This window comes from Papio anubis, chromosome 8 (assembly GCF_008728515.1).
Source record: "Papio anubis isolate 15944 chromosome 8, Panubis1.0, whole genome shotgun sequence".
Lineage (NCBI taxonomy): Eukaryota > Metazoa > Chordata > Mammalia > Primates > Cercopithecidae > Papio > Papio anubis.
Window position 1 is genome coordinate 25,965,175 of NC_044983.1, and position 16,854 is coordinate 25,982,028.

At 39.9% G+C, this 16,854-nt stretch overlaps 1 protein-coding gene and 1 pseudogene across 5 annotated transcripts in view; both read right to left on the reverse strand.

Annotated features, from left to right (window-relative positions):
• The window catches only part of CCDC25 (coiled-coil domain containing 25), a 41,805-nt gene that overhangs the window by 18,393 nt on the left and 6,558 nt on the right, over nt 1-16,854 (reverse strand). For 3 of the 5 annotated variants that reach the window (XM_021942163.2, XM_021942164.2, XM_017961883.3), the window contains exons 2-5: nt 15,561-15,608; nt 11,195-11,234; nt 5,483-5,534; nt 1,303-1,378 (exon numbers count right to left, since the gene is read on the reverse strand). In XM_021942163.2, the coding sequence (XP_021797855.2) occupies nt 1,303-1,378; nt 5,483-5,534; nt 11,195-11,234; nt 15,561-15,608 (216 nt within the window). The remainder of the gene's footprint in view (nt 1-1,302; nt 1,379-5,482; nt 5,535-11,194; nt 11,235-15,560; nt 15,609-16,854) is intronic. The other 2 variants (XM_021942166.2, XM_021942165.2) reach the window with 1 other exon arrangement.
• On the reverse strand, nt 3,797-3,887 carry LOC116268776 (annotated as a pseudogene).

Here is a 16,854-nt window from a genome sequence, read left to right on the forward strand (position 1 = left end):
GGCATGGGAAGGCATAAGGACATGTGAAGGAAGTTGGAACACAGAAGAAAAGAATACAATGACTGTTTCAATTCTTATTATTTCAGTAACTGAAGATCTTTGCTGAAAATCTTAGAAAATTCTGTTCTACTCATAAAATGGAATGTCCCAAAATGTATTACAATTTGTTGACTTATAGAGTTGAAAATCAGTGGCTCTGTAAAGCAAGAGTTCTACCTTCTCTGGCTAGGTGCTGACTCATCATTCAGGCCGCCTAAGTGAAGGTGTGGGAAGCACAGTCTGAGTGACGGGGAAAGGGGAATGCTGCGCTGCTCTTGTCCTGTAATTGCCAACCCCTGGTACCTGTTATCAGCTGTGGGTTTGCCCCATGTTTATCTTCTACCCAAACCATGATTGCTTTCCAACCCTCTGGAGCATCCTTCCACTCCATCTCAAGCCACAATAACCTCTACCTGATCTAGACCTATGTTCTACACCCTAAAATCGGATCTACTGGCTCATCCTTAGCAGAGCACCACCTCCTAGTTTCCCTTCTTAAACCCCACCTCTAACCTAATAATCATCCTTCTTAACCCTTCATGACGATTAGATGAAATCTTGCATGGCATAAATAAATACCAGGTAATCACCAAGCACAGTATGCCAGGCCCCACCTAAAACACTTAGGCTAATTGTTCTCAACCCACACTGCACAGGAGAATCACACAGAGGACTTTTAAAAGCAGTGATACTTGGGAATCACCCCAGACCAACTAAATAAGATTCTCTTCAGTGGGGAGGGGAAGTAACAAGATCAACTGACTTGACAACTTCACAATTTAAGAGGGAAAAAGTATGTAAGAGGAGGAGAGAAAGAAAAAGTAGAAAAGCACGATTTGGGGACTTTTCTAGAATCTAATGACAAATAATAGAAATAAAGGTATCAAACAACATTAAAAATAAAGCCACAAAACACATTGTTCTTGCTTAGCTATCAACATCACCAAATTTCCCAAAGTCTTTTTATAATAACACTAAGTACAGACAGATCTAGACAACCTTCTATTCAAGGTAAGGAAACAGTAAAAAGAGCTGAGACTCAGATAGGACCATCAAAATGACAGGGGTGGGGAGATCAGTTTTCAGTTATTTGACAGGTAGTAAAATTGCCATCCATCTTAAAGAACAAAACATGGCAAAGGCACAGCACGTGTTATTCCTTTGATGGAGGCCAAAGTCAAGAGCATGCTCACTAAAATGTAATCCACTTCAGACACAGAGAAAGTTAATGCTAATTCTAAAAACATCACTAGGAAAACTGACCTTGAATGCTATTGGCCTTCACAAGGTGGGCACAGTCCATCAGCACTTCCTTTGGGATGTCTTCTATATTCTCTCCCTGAAATACAAAAATAAACCAATTGGTCTACTACCTCATTATCCATTGACACCGGAGCACTCAAAGGGCATCTGCTGCCTTATCTACCAGGTATGACTTTATTATAAGCGAGGTTCTTCAACTGTTACAGAACACTGAAAAGTAAATTTACTATGTGCATTATGAGAATGTTTAAAATAAGAGAACGCTGTAATATGAAAAATACTGACACTTAATAAGTAAAAACAAAACAAAATAGGAAATGAAAATAACTGCCAGAATATTAATTATAATTATGTCTGAGTAATTTTTATTCTCTTTCTTCTCATTCTGACTTCTAGAAACCTTGTGGGAAAATGGTGCCTATTTTTGACAACTGGATGTCTTCCTGGCCGAGGTCCCTATGACCTTCCTCTCAAAAGAAAATGTGTAGTTTTAGTTCTCAGACATCTGGTAGGTCATCTATCCTCAGCTTTAATCAGGAAAAAAGTTCTTGTTGTGTAGATCTCAACCATTCATTATAAGGAAGAAATAACAGAAATGACACTGATCCTTTTTCTCTACAGAAATTTGTATCAAAATCAAAGATGAATAAGTGAGGTGATGCCCCTTTTACAGACGCAGAAACAGGCCAGTTAAGTAACTTGCTCAGAGTCACGTGGTAAGTAAGCAGCAGAACCAGAATTCAAAGCCAGCAGTCTGGCCCCAGAGTCTGAATAACCCCTTAGTCTTACTGCATTTCCAACACTTCCTTGGTACCTACTAAGTACAACGGCTATGTCATTTACTGCAGGAAATTAATCAGGTAAAAGTTCCTCAAGGAGCACACACTTTCAAACTGGGCACATTAGGCTGGGTTTAGGGGCTCATGCCTGTAATCCCAGCACTTTGGGAAGCCAAGGCAGAAGGATAGCTTGAGCCCAGGTGTTCCAGACCAGCATGGGCAACACAGTGAGACCCCATATCTACCAAAAAAAATTAAACTGGGCTCATTATGTGCTTCCAAAAGAAAGTGAAATTGAACTTCAATTCAAACAAGTAATAATTGGTGATAATGTGAACTTAGGACTACCACCAGTATTTTCCATCTTCTGACACAGCAGATTCCCCAAAGAAGACATTAATCTGACCCAAAATGAAACTTGGTAATGCCATAATTTGTTTTCTCTAAATCTAATAGTTCCAAAATGGCAAGAAGTTGCCTAAAAGAACTCAGAATTTTGCTCCAGCATAGAGTTCATAATCCTCTTTTCCTTCACCATATAGTCCTCAAAAACATAAATAGTATGAGATGGGGCAAAATGTTTAACCTTGCCAGTAAACTAAAAAGTGAGTATTATCGCCATAATGAAGTAGCATCTTATATTCATCAAAATGGCCAAAAGTTTTTTTTTTATTTTTTAAGTTATAAAACCCAAAAAGATTTTGGTAAACCTATAAACAGTAGAGAGCATTTTAAATAAGCACTGTACTTTCAGAGAGCAATCTGGCAACAAAGCAGTTACCAAACTATGTACATCTTTTGACCCAGGAAATCCATTCCTAAGAATTATTCTAAAAGAATAATGAAAAACAAAAAAACAAAACATAGAACCAGAAGGTAGATCATGAAAAGTTATTTCTTGGGATTCATAATGCTGGAAAATTGTAAACAACCTATATTCTAAGAAGGGAGTTTCATATTAATTGCAGCATATTATTAACTCAATGCAGTCAGTCAAAATAACAAATATGAAAATTATATAGCAACATAAAAAAGTTCACAAAATGTCACGTTAAAAAGTAATCAACCAAGGGATGTCAAGCTGGAATGTGGACAAAAGAATTTAACTGTGTTACAAACACAGGACATCACATCACTGAAAGGGGTGGGGAAAAAAAAGGAGCTTACAGCTAACTTTGGAAAATGATGTGTTTTTGTTGTTGTTGTTCTTGAGACAGGGTCTTGCTCTGTTGCCCAGGCTGGAGTGCAGTAGTGTGATCATGGCTCACTGAAGCCTCAGCCTCCGGCCTCAAGTGAGCCTCCTACCTCAGCCTCCCGAGTAACTGGGACCACAGGTGGGTATCCCACAACCAGCTAAATTTTCTTTATTTTTTGTAGAGACAGGGTCTCCCTATGATGCCCAGGCTGGTCTTGAATTCCTGGGCTCAAGTGATCCTCCTGGCTCAGCCTCCCCAAGTGCCAGCATGGAAAACAACGTTTTGACTGGAAATGCTTTAAGGCAAAAAGCAAAGGATGACAATCAGAGCCATCCCCATGAGCTCATGTTTAGCTTAGTATAAATACAGATGGAGAGATACAGAAACAATTACGGATATGTGCATATGCATGGGTTAGTACACATACATGTATCTCCTTCTCTGTCAGCTCAGAGGGCCGAAAAGCAATGACACTCCAGTGGTAACAGGCACACCCAGAGCCTAGATCTTTTTAAATTTTTTCACATCAGACATGACAAGGTTCAAGGGTGGCACATCTCATACACGCACATGAACAGCCAATCACCACACTCATAAACTACAAAAGGATCTGTCTAGATCTTGATTTCAAAACACCATACCACTGAAAAGAACCAAGGTTCCTTGGAGAAATGCCTGATTCTGGAGCTGGGACAGGGAAAACACAAGACGAGCCTGGAACTCTCCGTAGTGCCAGAAAGCAAGGATGTGCTCAAAGAACAAAAGGATGGGAGCAAGTCAGAGGACACGGGAGCACACGGAAGCCCACTGAAAGAGTTCCAGCTGAAGCTGCAACGATATCAGAGTAAAATAACCCGGTTCCAGAACATATCTCAAAGGATAAAATAAACACAGGAGTCTAGGCTGATGCAAATAAATGACAGAATACATAAATAGGGGAAAAGAGAAAAATGTTCCTTCCAGAATTCCAAATAATGTATATGACACTCCCATATCCAGGAAGTAGTGCTTAATTCCATCCTCCACCTCCTTGAGTATGGGCTGGACTTAGTGACTTGCTTTCAAATAAGAGTAAAGAAAGGGGGAGAAAAGCGACCTTGTAGTAGAGAAACCTCCAAACGCTACGCTGGCCAGGCCATCAAGGCCCACGTCATCAATGATAAGTCATGGTAATGCACGCACCCGATACGCTGTGATGAGACAGGCACTTCACTCTGTGATATTCTCCCCCTAAGCCCATAACCCATCTAGTCACGAGAAAATATATCAGATAAATGCAAACTGAGCTACAGTCTACAAAATACCTGATCAGTACTTCTCAAACTGTCAAGGTCATGAAAAACAGAGAAAGAATGGAGAAATTGTCAAAGACTAGAGGAGACTAGGCAGACACAACTAAATGTAATATGGTACTCTAGACTGGCTACTAGAACAAAAAGAGGGCATTAATAGAAAATTGGTGAAATCCAAATAAAGTCCAGAGTTTAGGTGACAGCAACATGCCAAGGTTTGTTTCTCCATCTTGACAAATCTGCCATAGTAATGTAAGACATTAATGATGGAGGAAACTAGGTGAAGGGTAGATGAGAACTCTGTATGACTCCTGCCACTTTTCTGTAAATCTAATATTTTTCCAAAGTTAAAAGTTTATCAAAAAGAAAGCAGTACACTCACAAGCATATATACCCTATGATTCAACTATATAAAATATACGAATAGAGACAGATTGGAAAAATAGTGGTATTGCATTACTAGAGGCCATTAAATATTTTTTCCTTTATTACTAGCATGTTCTTTTAAACTTCCTAAAGAAGCCCAGGATAGCTGGGAACACAGGCCCTTCACTGAGGCAGGAGAATCACATGAGCCACACATGATATCCACTGGAGGAGACAGAAAGTCTGGGAGTGTCAACTGAATTGAAAGAAAAGGAAAGCAGAGATGACAGACAGCACACCAGAAGTGGCAGAATAAGCAGTGCGTCTAGCTGGGAAATATGTACACTACCTCCTTCTACATCTCAAAAATCATCTAGAATGTTACAGAGTGATTTTCTGGGTCAGAGGGAAGATATGTCTTCATTTGTTAACTTCTAGATTTGCATACCGACTTATTACTTTAAGCAATTTAATTGCAAAAGATAAAGAACAAGATACGACGCATCATCAGGAGAAAAGTCAAGAATCCATGTTTAAATTCAGTTACCTTATGTAATCGAAGGTATACATGAGCCGAAGAGAGTTTGTCCACATGAAACCTACAAAGAATGAAAACCACTTTTAGCAAGAGGTACAAGACAATTATCTCCTCAGGCCACATGCCATTTAAAGCATTCTGTTCTAAAAAGTGTTCACTCCATGCCTGCCACATGTGAAGCATCATGAGGAGTATACAGCAGAGTCACCACCTCCAAAGGGCTCCCCATCACCATGAAGAGGTACGAGAAACACTGAGTTATGGAGCTGTGAGTAAGGGCCAAGATGAGCAGAGATACTAAATATTAACTTGCTGGGAAGGGTGATTTTTCAAGATATAAAAAGAACTATCAGTGACCAAAGGCTTCATGATTAAAAAGGAGGCAGTGAGATTTGCTTGACCCCTGACTGAAGCATAGGACTTAGAGCAAAACCAAGGAAAGGAATTTCAGGTGAAAAGAGTGGGGAATGAAAGAAGTCAGTGAGTCTCCAATGCTGCCAGCCTGGGAGATAAGCAGAACCACAGCTTGGGGGAAACAGACGACAGTTTTGTGACATCCCAAATTTCAAGCGATAGCAAAACAATCCAAAAGAATGTTGAATAGAGAGCTGGAAGAGTGAGGTGGGGCCTAAAGATGCTAAGCAGAACACATCATTAAATGGGTTACAATTCAATAATGTAACCCAATAATTCACAAGCCCAGTAGTTCATCCAGCCCTACGTTCTGACAGTGATACTAATATATGTCTCTTGGGTGAGCACTGTCCTTTATTGACATTGTCCTAAAAACATTCAGAATGTCCCCCACCCCTTAAATTTACCTTTCATTATGACTCTATCAATCTATCAATTTAATTAAACCTTTTAAAATCTATGCAACATTCAGGATGTGAGATTTTTATGTTTTCAGTTCACCAAATGAACTTGACTTTCTCTTTCCAATACCCGGAAATGCCCCCTCAGAATCCCAGCATCACACAACAAACAAGGTAACGCGATTGTCACTTCGTGATTCTGTTAACTTTAGTTGATATGGTTTGGATTTGCGTCCCCACCAAATCTCATGTCAAATTGTAATCCCCAGTGTTGGAAGTGGGGCCTGGTGGGAGGTGACTGGATCATGGGGGTGGATTCTTCATGAATGGTTTAGCACCATGCCCTTGGTGCTATTCTTGTGACAGAGTTCTCATGAGATCTGTTTAAAAGTGCATGGCCCCAGCATCCTGCTCCTGCCATGTAAGACGCCTCGCTTCCCCTTTGCCTTCCACCATGATTAAAAGTTCCCCAAGGCCTCCCAGAAACAGACACTGCCATGCTTCCTGTATAGCCTGCCAAACCACGGCCAATTAAACCTCTTTTCTTTACAAATTACCCAGTCTCAGGTACTTCTCTATAGCAATGTAAGACGGACTAATACATCAGTCATACTGCTTCCTTGGTCCTTACCTTTCCAGACTGAAGAATGTTCAGAAAATCCTAAAGAGGCACCATTACATCCCACTAAGTTTCTCTAGCCATTTTCTTAAGCACTAATAAATGTTTTAGAGGTGAAAATGGTCACCTTCACACCTAGTACAAGATGTAGACTGTAAGATTCTATATAAAAGTGCCTTCTTTAAAGATGTTAATCATCTTGCTATTCACTATGAATACAGAAAAATATTAGGCACTTTTGGCACAGTCTGTGATGACTCTAGGTTTTACTCTTAATCATTAGTAATAGCCAGAAATGGACATAACATCTTAGTTGACTTATATTTCTCCAAGTGGTTCACTTACTCATTTGCATTCCCATGTGAGAGATTCAAACTAATTATCACCTTCAGCTGGACATTTTCCAGCCAGAAAAACCTGTGTTTTTTGCAAATCTAAAAATTACATATCTCATTACCGTCTTTCAAAATCTTAGGAAAATATCACACTAGTAACCAAGATAACTGAGAAGTAACTTCTCCCATTCCAACTTTTATTTGCCTTAAGCCAGTTCTCTATTTACAACATCTCCTTCCCCATGGGCCTACAGTAGATTACATTCTGATTTTTTTCTTAAAGGTCTCTGATGTAGATTTTGTCAAAAGAAACACCCAAATAATTCAATATATATTTAATGATATTCATACATAAGGAGAGAAAGAACCAAAACGTACACAGGAATATCACTGCCAAAATACAGCAACTTTACTAATATACACCAGCTTCAGGTTTGTATATGATAGATACACCTCTACAAAGGGCAGGGGAGAATGGATGAAACTATAAGAGAAAAAAAAAAATCCAGCTCTATAAATAATCTTGAGCAAGTTTCCTTAAAAAAGAAACAAACGACTTCTCAAATCTTTCTAAACATTTACTCAAAGTTTAAACTATAACCATAGTTCCCTCTTATCCTTGTTATCTTCCTCTCCCTGTTACCCTTTTCTGAATGCAGAGACCAGAAACTTCCCTAAATGAGCATAAACTGAGGATACACGTTCAGGGCCCTGGAGCTGGGCTGTCCAACTACTTAAAGCGGAGTCTGTGGAAATACTAATCGTTAGGAGGTCTGGACACAGTAAATGCACACTATTTCTATTTTCCTACATTTAAAGATGAATTTAGGGCCAAGCACGGTGGCTCACGCCTGTAATGCCAGCACTTTGGGAGGCCAAGGTGGGCAGATCACTTCAGTTCAGGGGTTGGAGACCAGCTTGGCCAACATGGTGAAATCCCATCTCTACTAAAAATACAAAAAAATTAGCCAGGCATAGTAGTGGGTGCCTATAGTCCCAGCTACTTGGGAGGCTGAAGCAGGAGAATCACTTGAACCTGGGAGGTAGAGGTTGCAGTGAGCTGAGATGGTACCACTGCACTCTAGCATGGGTGACAGAGCGAAACTCTATCTCAAAAAATAAATAAATAAATGAATAAATAAAATAAGCCTGTTGTGGTGGTGCATGCCTGTAATCCCAGCTACTTGGGAGGCTGAGGCAGGAGAATAGCTTGAACCCAGGAGGTGGAGGTTACAGTGAGCCAAGACTGCACCACTGCACTCCAGCCTTGGTGACAGAGCAAGACTCTGTCTCAAAAAAAAAAAAAAAAAGAAAAGATGAATTTAGTTCCATTCTCACTGATTCCTAGGAAAACCCTTTGCTTAAAAGAGCCTCAGGAGGTTTTCCGGGATAAATTCAGATGCTGACATTCACAGAGGTAATGAATGATTCAAAAGCTCCACAAAGTGAAGCAGGCAAACACGCCACGCTGGAATGGTGATCAACTCAGGATCATTCTTAGCACTCCCTGGAATATGTCCAAAATTGACAGCTGGAATGGGTTTTGAGGTCTACACCTACTCACATCACACCTCAAGTGTAGCTTCTGAAGGTAAAAGCCAGTCACATCCAACAAGAGTCATTCATCTCAAGACTATTAAAGGGGGTCAAAATGGGCCTCTCGGTATCTGTAGACCAATTTGGGAAGTACTAACCTTAATGAAATGAAAAACTGAGGTCATAATTTATTGGATGTGGGTTGTAAACTGGAAATTTCTCTTCCATTTATTTAATTAAACAAGAAGTCAGGTAGAAGACTGTGGTACACTGATTTTCAGGCTGCATCTGATTATGTAGCCTTCTCTATGCAGGTATTTATGCCTCAAACCTGATAGGTTAAAAATTTCCATCAGCTAACTGCCTAACAGGTGCAGCCATTCTTATTTCCATGAGAGTCTAGAGATAGCTGGTCTTTAAAAACAACTGAAAATCATCCAGCTGCAGGTGGCAGGAGCTCAAAATGAAGATAACTGTGATGTGGCCATTGTAGGGAAGTGTTCATGGGGACTATTTCTATGCTGGCAGAGAGTCAATTAGGAAATCAACAAATATTTACTGAATACCTACTATGTGCCAGGACCTATGCTAGGTACTGGGAACATAGTAGTTAATGAAATAGGTGGTCATTGTCCTCATACAGCTTACTGTCTCAGGCCCCAGGAAGGCGGGCAGCCCCAGTCTGGCTGTTTTCAGCATTGCACACTGCCCACATGAGGCAAGAGAGCACCAAGCAGGGTTTAACTTGAGGACATATTTGGATTTAGAAGACAGGCTATTGTGCTGGAATAGGGACCAGATTTTAAAAAGCCTTTAAAATTCCTTTGTTCCAGCCAGGCGTGGTGGCTCATGCCTGCAATCCCAGCACTTTGGGAAGCTGAGGCAGGTGGATTGTCTGAGGTTAGGAGTTCGAGAACAGCCTGGCCAACACAGTGATACCCCAGTCTCTACTAAAAATACAAAAAAATTAGCCAGGCATGGTGATGGGCACCTGTAGTCCCAGGTACTTGGGAGGCTGAGGCAGGAGAATCTCTTGAACCCAGGAAGCAGAGGTTACACTGAGCCGAGATCACGCCATTGCACTCCAGCCTGGGCAACAAGGGCAAAACTCTGTCTCAAAAAAAAAAAAAAAAAAGAAAGAAAATTAAATCAACTCTACTAAAAAGCAGCAGCCTCAGCTCCATCACTAGAGGGAATTAAGTGAGGGGTCTGTGTCCACATTTGGAGAAAAGAGGTCCAGAGAGAGCTGCAGCAACAGCCTGGGAGAAGAAAGGAGTTGAAGCCAAAAGAGTAGCAGTCTGGAGGAGACAGAAGCAGTGACTTAGAACCAGAGCCGGCGCCAGTAGCAGACAGAGCAGACTCTGTCAGTTTCTCTTAACCTTAATTTCCTCATCTGAAAAAATGGGCATAATATTAATACCTATTTCACAGGGTTGTTGTGAAATTAAATGTACTACTGGAGGTGAACACTTAGTAGTATTTGGCATATAGTTAAGTGCTTGATAGATGTTCACTATCATAATAAAGCAAACGGGACCGAGGTGCCTTTATCTTCAGGGATAACACTTAGTAGGAGGTATGAGGGGTCGGGAAGATGATATCCCACTCCATAGGCAGGACTGTGCTCCAGAAGAGAGACAACACTAGGGTCAGAGTCAGTGGTGGAAGCTGAAGATGAAGACAAATAAAGTAAACTGGGTGTGAGAGTGTTATAGGACAGAAGCCCACGTGTTCATAAACGGTCCCAAGTCTGAATGGTAGAAGTCTAAATGGTGTTCTAAGACAGAGAAAAGAATTCAGCTTAAATGAAGTCTTTTTGTTTGTTTGGTATTCTTTTTTTTGGACTGGGTTTTGTGAGCAAAATAAATCATCTCAAAGGGAGACTAAGAAAGTATATGTTATTATTTAAAACAGTTTGCATACATTGTTTTAGACAGAAGGCGTTGGGATTGGATCAAGACAGAGCTAAACTCATCAGGGAGTTTAGAAGACAAAGGGGAACAAGTGTGCTTCCTTTAAAGTTGGACCGGTCAGAACCTCCATCTATTCCATCTACATGGATGCCTGTATCTATTTTCTTCATTGCTTCATGTGGAGCCTTCATTTTACCACTCAAGAACAGTGGCCTGAATATTTAAGTGAGGTGTGGTCTCAGTAACCTACTACGGCGTGGAGACAAAAGGAGGAAAAAGAAGGCCTGTGTCCTAGAGGCCTTTGCTCTCAAGCCTGAGATCAAACTCAAAAACATCATTTCCAACTTGCAAGGTAATTAGAAATGAAGGGAACTGGCAGTCAGCTGTTTACCCCTGAAGACCCATAAACCACAGTACAAAGCACGATTCTAGTTTGAATGCTTGGCCAAGTCTAAGAAAGGAAACGATGATCTACAGAGAGCAGAACCGAAATTGTTACTTACCAGATATCTTCAGGCCAGCCATGCTTGATCAGATCTTCATCTGCAATGAGACATGAGAAAACAAAGAAGCAAAAACTGTCAAATGAAGATATGCCAGCGTTCATAAGTTAAGAATGGGAGAAATGTCAGCTCCTCCCACAAATTTCTCTCTCCCTCAATGAAGAAGAGTAATTCAGAGGCCTTGATGCTTGAAAATACAGAAAAAAAAATAATTTTCAAAATTGGACAATATAGACCTATAATTTTTATAAATTTATATAATACTTCTAATCTAAGGCTCAGATATTTCTATATGAAGAGAATAAAACTAACACTGACAAACAATGCAGCCACATTAGATGTTTCAGAAAATCAGCTCACCTAATAATACTTAAACATTAAAATGATCTTGCTGAAACTTTAAAGCACTATTTTACTTAAGAAAAATAACTTGATTATAAAATTATAGAAAATTTAAAACAAAACAAACAATAGAAGTATAAAAATAAAATAAAAATCACCTAAAATTCTATCACATATGGAAATAAAATACCAGAAGAAATAGCTAACAGAGTGAAAAGTAATTATCTGGGGAGGTACAGGGTGGGGTGGAACATGGGTATTAAGAAGTATTTTTTTTTTTTTTTGAGACGGAGTTTTGCTCAGTCACCCAGGCTGGAGTGCAGTGGCGCGATCTCCGCTCACTGCAAGCTCTGCCTCCTGGGTTCACGCCATTCTTCTGCCTCAGCCTCCCGAGTAGCTGGGACTATAGGCACCCACCACCACGCCTAGCTAATTTTTTAATATTTTTAGTAGAGACAGGGTTTCACCATGTTAGCCAGGATGGTCTCGATCTCCTGACCTTGTGATCCACCCACCTCGGCCTCCCAAAGTGCCGGGATTACAGGAGTGAGCCACCGTGCCCAGCCGGATTTTTTTTTTAATTCTAAGCATTCTATTACTACTTAACTTTTTAAACTATGTATTTATTAGATAAAAATAAAAATAAAGTTCTTTGGGAACAATGACCACCTAATTCTTTTATATGAATACACTTTTCTATTGTTGGCCTTTGGGTTGTTTCTAATTATAAATGCTTCAATAAATGTTTTAAATCAAGTTGTCCATATTTCTGATTATTTCCTTAAGGTATATTTCTAAAAGCTAAAGTATTCGCTTAAAGTGAATGCACATTTTTTAAGGCTAATATATATCACTACATAAAGGTTATATCAATAAATATTTCATATAGCCATAATAATTGGTAATAATTCTGTTTAATACAGAAGTATTTAAGTATTAAATGCCAATTTAAAAATTGTAAACGAGGCTGAGCACAGTGGCTCACGCCTGTAATCCCAGCACTTTGGGAGGCTGAGGTAAGCAGATCACCTAAGGTCAGGAGTTTGAGACCAGCCTGGCCAACATCGCGAAACCCCGTCTCCACTAAAATTACACAAATTAGCCAGGCATGGTTAGCACGTGCCTGTGGCCCCAGCCACTTGGGAGGCTGAGGTGGGAGAATTGTTTGAACCCAGGAGGTGGAGGTTGCAGTGAGCTGAAATCACGCCACTGCACTCCAGCCTGGGTGACAGAGTGAGAGACTGTCTCAAAAAAAAAAAAATTGTGAATGATTCATATGTGATGATTTAAAATGTACCCAAGAAAGTATGGTCTATATAATTTGAATGGGGTATTTACTGTCCAGAAAAGGAAAAGCAAAAGGAAGACATATCTTGGGTGAAGGAACTCATAACAACTGTAGACACCATCAGTTTTCTGAAAGGCTTTCGAATGCTTTAAGTACGACTGAGCAAATAGCCAAAAGGTAAGCAGAAAAAGGAAAGAGAAATTTTAAAAATCTCTTTCCCTCAGTCAGGCAAAGTTTGGCTCCCTGATGACACCTGCTGGCTGATAAAAAGAACAGACCTGAAAGCTTTTCAGTGAAAGTAAATCATTCCACTTAAATTGACGGTTCTAATGAGTTCTTGGTCTGAAGTCATAAAGACTATTAGAAATAAATGCAATGGGCTAGGAATGCCAGACAATGGGGTGATTTAGAGAAGTAATGTCCATTCTTACAAGGCAGCCTAGGAAAAGTTGCTACCTCCAAATGACTCTAAGAGTTCCTAGAGAAAAAGTGTTCCATACATACATACACTATTTCAGACAACAGATTCTCGCTCTGTCACTCAAGCTGGAATGCAGTGGCACGATCACGGCTCACTGCAGCCTACCTCCCAGGCTCAAGCCATCTTCCTGCCTTAGCCTCCTGAGTAGCTAGGACAACAGGTGTGTGTCACTATGCCCAGCTAATATTTTCTTTTATTGTTGTTTTTTGTAGAGACAGGGTCTCCCTATGTTGCCCAGGCAGGTCTCGAACTCCTGGGCTCAAGTGATCCTCTCGCCTCCGCCTGTCAAAGGGTTGGGATTACAGGCTCACGTGAACCACCATGCCTGGCCTCTTACATTTTTTTCTACATGGGTTTTAATGACAGCAAAATGCCACTCCAGAGAGCTCTAAAAATATCATCTAAATTTATATCTGTGACATAAATTATGTATCTAGATTTGTATCTATATATTCCTACAACAGACATTCAAAGGATTCCACAATCTAGTCCATCCTAACCCACTCCTCCACAAAGCCTTCTCAGCTTTCAATCACATTTACTATCTCTCATCTGTCTACTTCTACAGCATTTACTATTCATGTGACTTCATTTTGTCTATAGTTTTTAAAAAATAGACCTTACTTTTTGGAGTACATTCACAATAAAATTGGGGCATACTTATTTTTGTGTGTAAGTCCACCTGAATGCTGTGAAAGCGCAAACTAAATCTTCCTCTTCGGATACCTGACACAGGCTGGAACGTGGTCCCATAAAGACAAGCCCCCAGCAAACAGTAAATGAACAGAGAAGGACAGAAGAGACACAGTGGGAATGTCACTGGCACAGCTGCCTTAGGCTGGCACCACTGCTAGCCCATTCGTGTGAACCAGAATCAAGGCAGCCCTTCACACCCCACCCACTAGGTTGCACAGTGCAAAACTCACACAAGCATATGTGGCAACTAACTCTGCTTTAGTGCTTCTCAGTAATCTAAGCCTCAGGTTCCCACTCTTGATATGGTACAAAGAAAAACATATTTGGATTTGTATTCACGACAGATAATCATGATTCCTGCTACTCCGCCTTATTGTTCAACATAACATAGGGAGACAGCAGCACCTCCTCAGCTACATAAGAAAAATGCTTTAATAGTCAATGTTACTTGTGATGATTTATGGGTAAGAGAAATACAAAACTCAAGTATTAATATGCTGCAGACTGCTTCACCATTAAGTCACACCCAAAGTTAATGTCATAACTTTATTATCATGAAATCCTACTCTTTTTTTAAACTTTAGTTCAAATTTATTAGTGGGCCAAAAATTTTATTTAGCAGATTGAGATTAGCTTTCAAAAATGAAATAAAACAGAAATAGTAAAAAGAGGGAATAGCAAGTAGTATGAGTAATTTCTGTAAGTTTTTGTTTTAGCGATATGAACGTGTACATCAAAACATAATGTACTTCACACTAAGAAAAGCGGTCAACAAAGTTTGAAAAATACTAGTATTTCTTAACTCAAAAAGAGCATTTTCAGCCTCAAAAGCCCCAGTAAGTATGTTTTCACTAATTTCACTAATTTAACCATTTTAAAATGGTTGTAAAAAATAGATGGGTCAGGCTCAGTGGCTCGCACCTGTAATCCCAGCACTTTGGGAGGCTGAGGCAGGTGGATCACTTGAGGTCAGGAGTTCGAGACCAGCCTGGCCAACATGGTGAAACCCTGTCTCTACTAAAAATTAGCCAGATGTGGTGGCGCATGCCTATAGTCCCAGCTACTCGGGAGGCTGAGGTGGAAGAATTGCTTGAACCCAGGAGGCGGAGGTTGCAGTGAGCTGAGATCGTGCCATTGCACTCCAGCCTGGGCAATGGAGCAAAACTCCCTCCCAAAAAAAAAAAAAGACAGAAAATGATCTCCAAAGTTCAAACCACAGAGGATTTTTTTTAATTTGAAGTAAACAGAAAAGGTTAATCTGTGATTCATATTACTGTAAATCAAATAACAACACAATACTTCTTGTAAAGTGTAAGTTTCTAATCAGCAACGGATGGACCAATTAGTTCAAATATTATTTTATACAATTAAATTCTAGGAAAGTTAATCCTTTGGAGTTCCTTATAATGGATGAGCTTGTTTTGTTTCTCATAAGCTAGTTTATCAAAGTAGGTGAAAACTTAGAACCAACAAACCGGGTCGGGGGCATGGAAGGTGGTGAGAGAGACATAACACTTACCTGCTGAAAATTTTAAAATCAAATGCTTTTGAAAACTTACTTTCATATTTATCTTTTCCCATGTAAATAGTGTAGGCAGATGAATTAACTAAGATAAAACAAAAATAAAAAACAATTAGTAACTTCATTACCAACAAAATTGTTCCATGTGAAAAACAAGTGACAATGCTTACATTAGGGGTTGGCAAACCATGGCTCATGACCCAAGTCCAGCCTACCACCTGTTTTTGAACAGCCCTTGAGCTAAGAATGGTTTTTACGTTTTCAAAGGGTTGGAAGAAAAAGCAAAACAAAGAAAAATAAGCCACAGAGATTGTAGGTGACTCACAAAGCCTAAAATATTTACTATCTGGCCCCAAAAGAAAAGGTTTACCATTCCTATCAATAGCTACTTCCCTACTTTCTCAGGGTTACAGTTCAATGGTATCACCAGTCCAGTCCTATACTTTTCCCTTCAAGATTAAAAAAAAAGAAAAGAAAACTAAACCCCACAACTAAGTTCCTATGTTCATGAAAGTTTTATTTTGCATAATTTTTTTAGCCAATATTACCCATCATATTCCAGGTGTGCTGCAAATTCTAACAGGCTCTCTATTGCATTCAGGGAGACCATGATTCTCCAACTTCTAAACCAGTGACTCTGACCCCTGATCTACATTAGAATCACCTAGATTCTAATGTAGATCAGGGGTCAGAGTCACTGGTTTAGAAGTTGGAGAATCATGGTCTCCCTGAATGCAATAGAGAGCCTGTTAGAATCATCTAATTATGCCCCAGCTTCACCTCAGATCAACTAAATCCAAATCTACGGTGGGCAAGAGTGAGCATTTGTGTTTTCTAAAAGCCTTTCAAGTAATTCTAATGTAAGGTCAGGGTTAGAAACAACTGTCCTAAATCAAGTAGAATCTTCTGGGTATGACTTATCCTAGAAATGACATTTGCTTTACCAAGGTAGTGTTTTATTGCAGACATCCCTGATCTTGGATTAAAGTTTCCTATTGAAATTATAACTGAGTGCCAGGTTTCAAAGCTAGTCTACCAAAACTTGTTTGATCCAATTAGACTAAACTCCTGAATTTACAGACACTGGGCCCTCAGGCTACAAAGCCTGCGACGAAGAAGTACTGAAGCGTAAATACACACTGAAGCAAAGTACGAATAAGTGCAGGGTTGGGCTGGACAGTCTGTTGGCTATGATACCACAGCACAGAACACACACATGTACCTGGAGCCCTGAAGGACAAAGAGCAATACGCTCTCCTAAATTAAAAAGTCTTGTATCAGAGAGATTTCCTGTACTTTCAGTAATGAAAAGTTTCTTAAGTGATCAATCC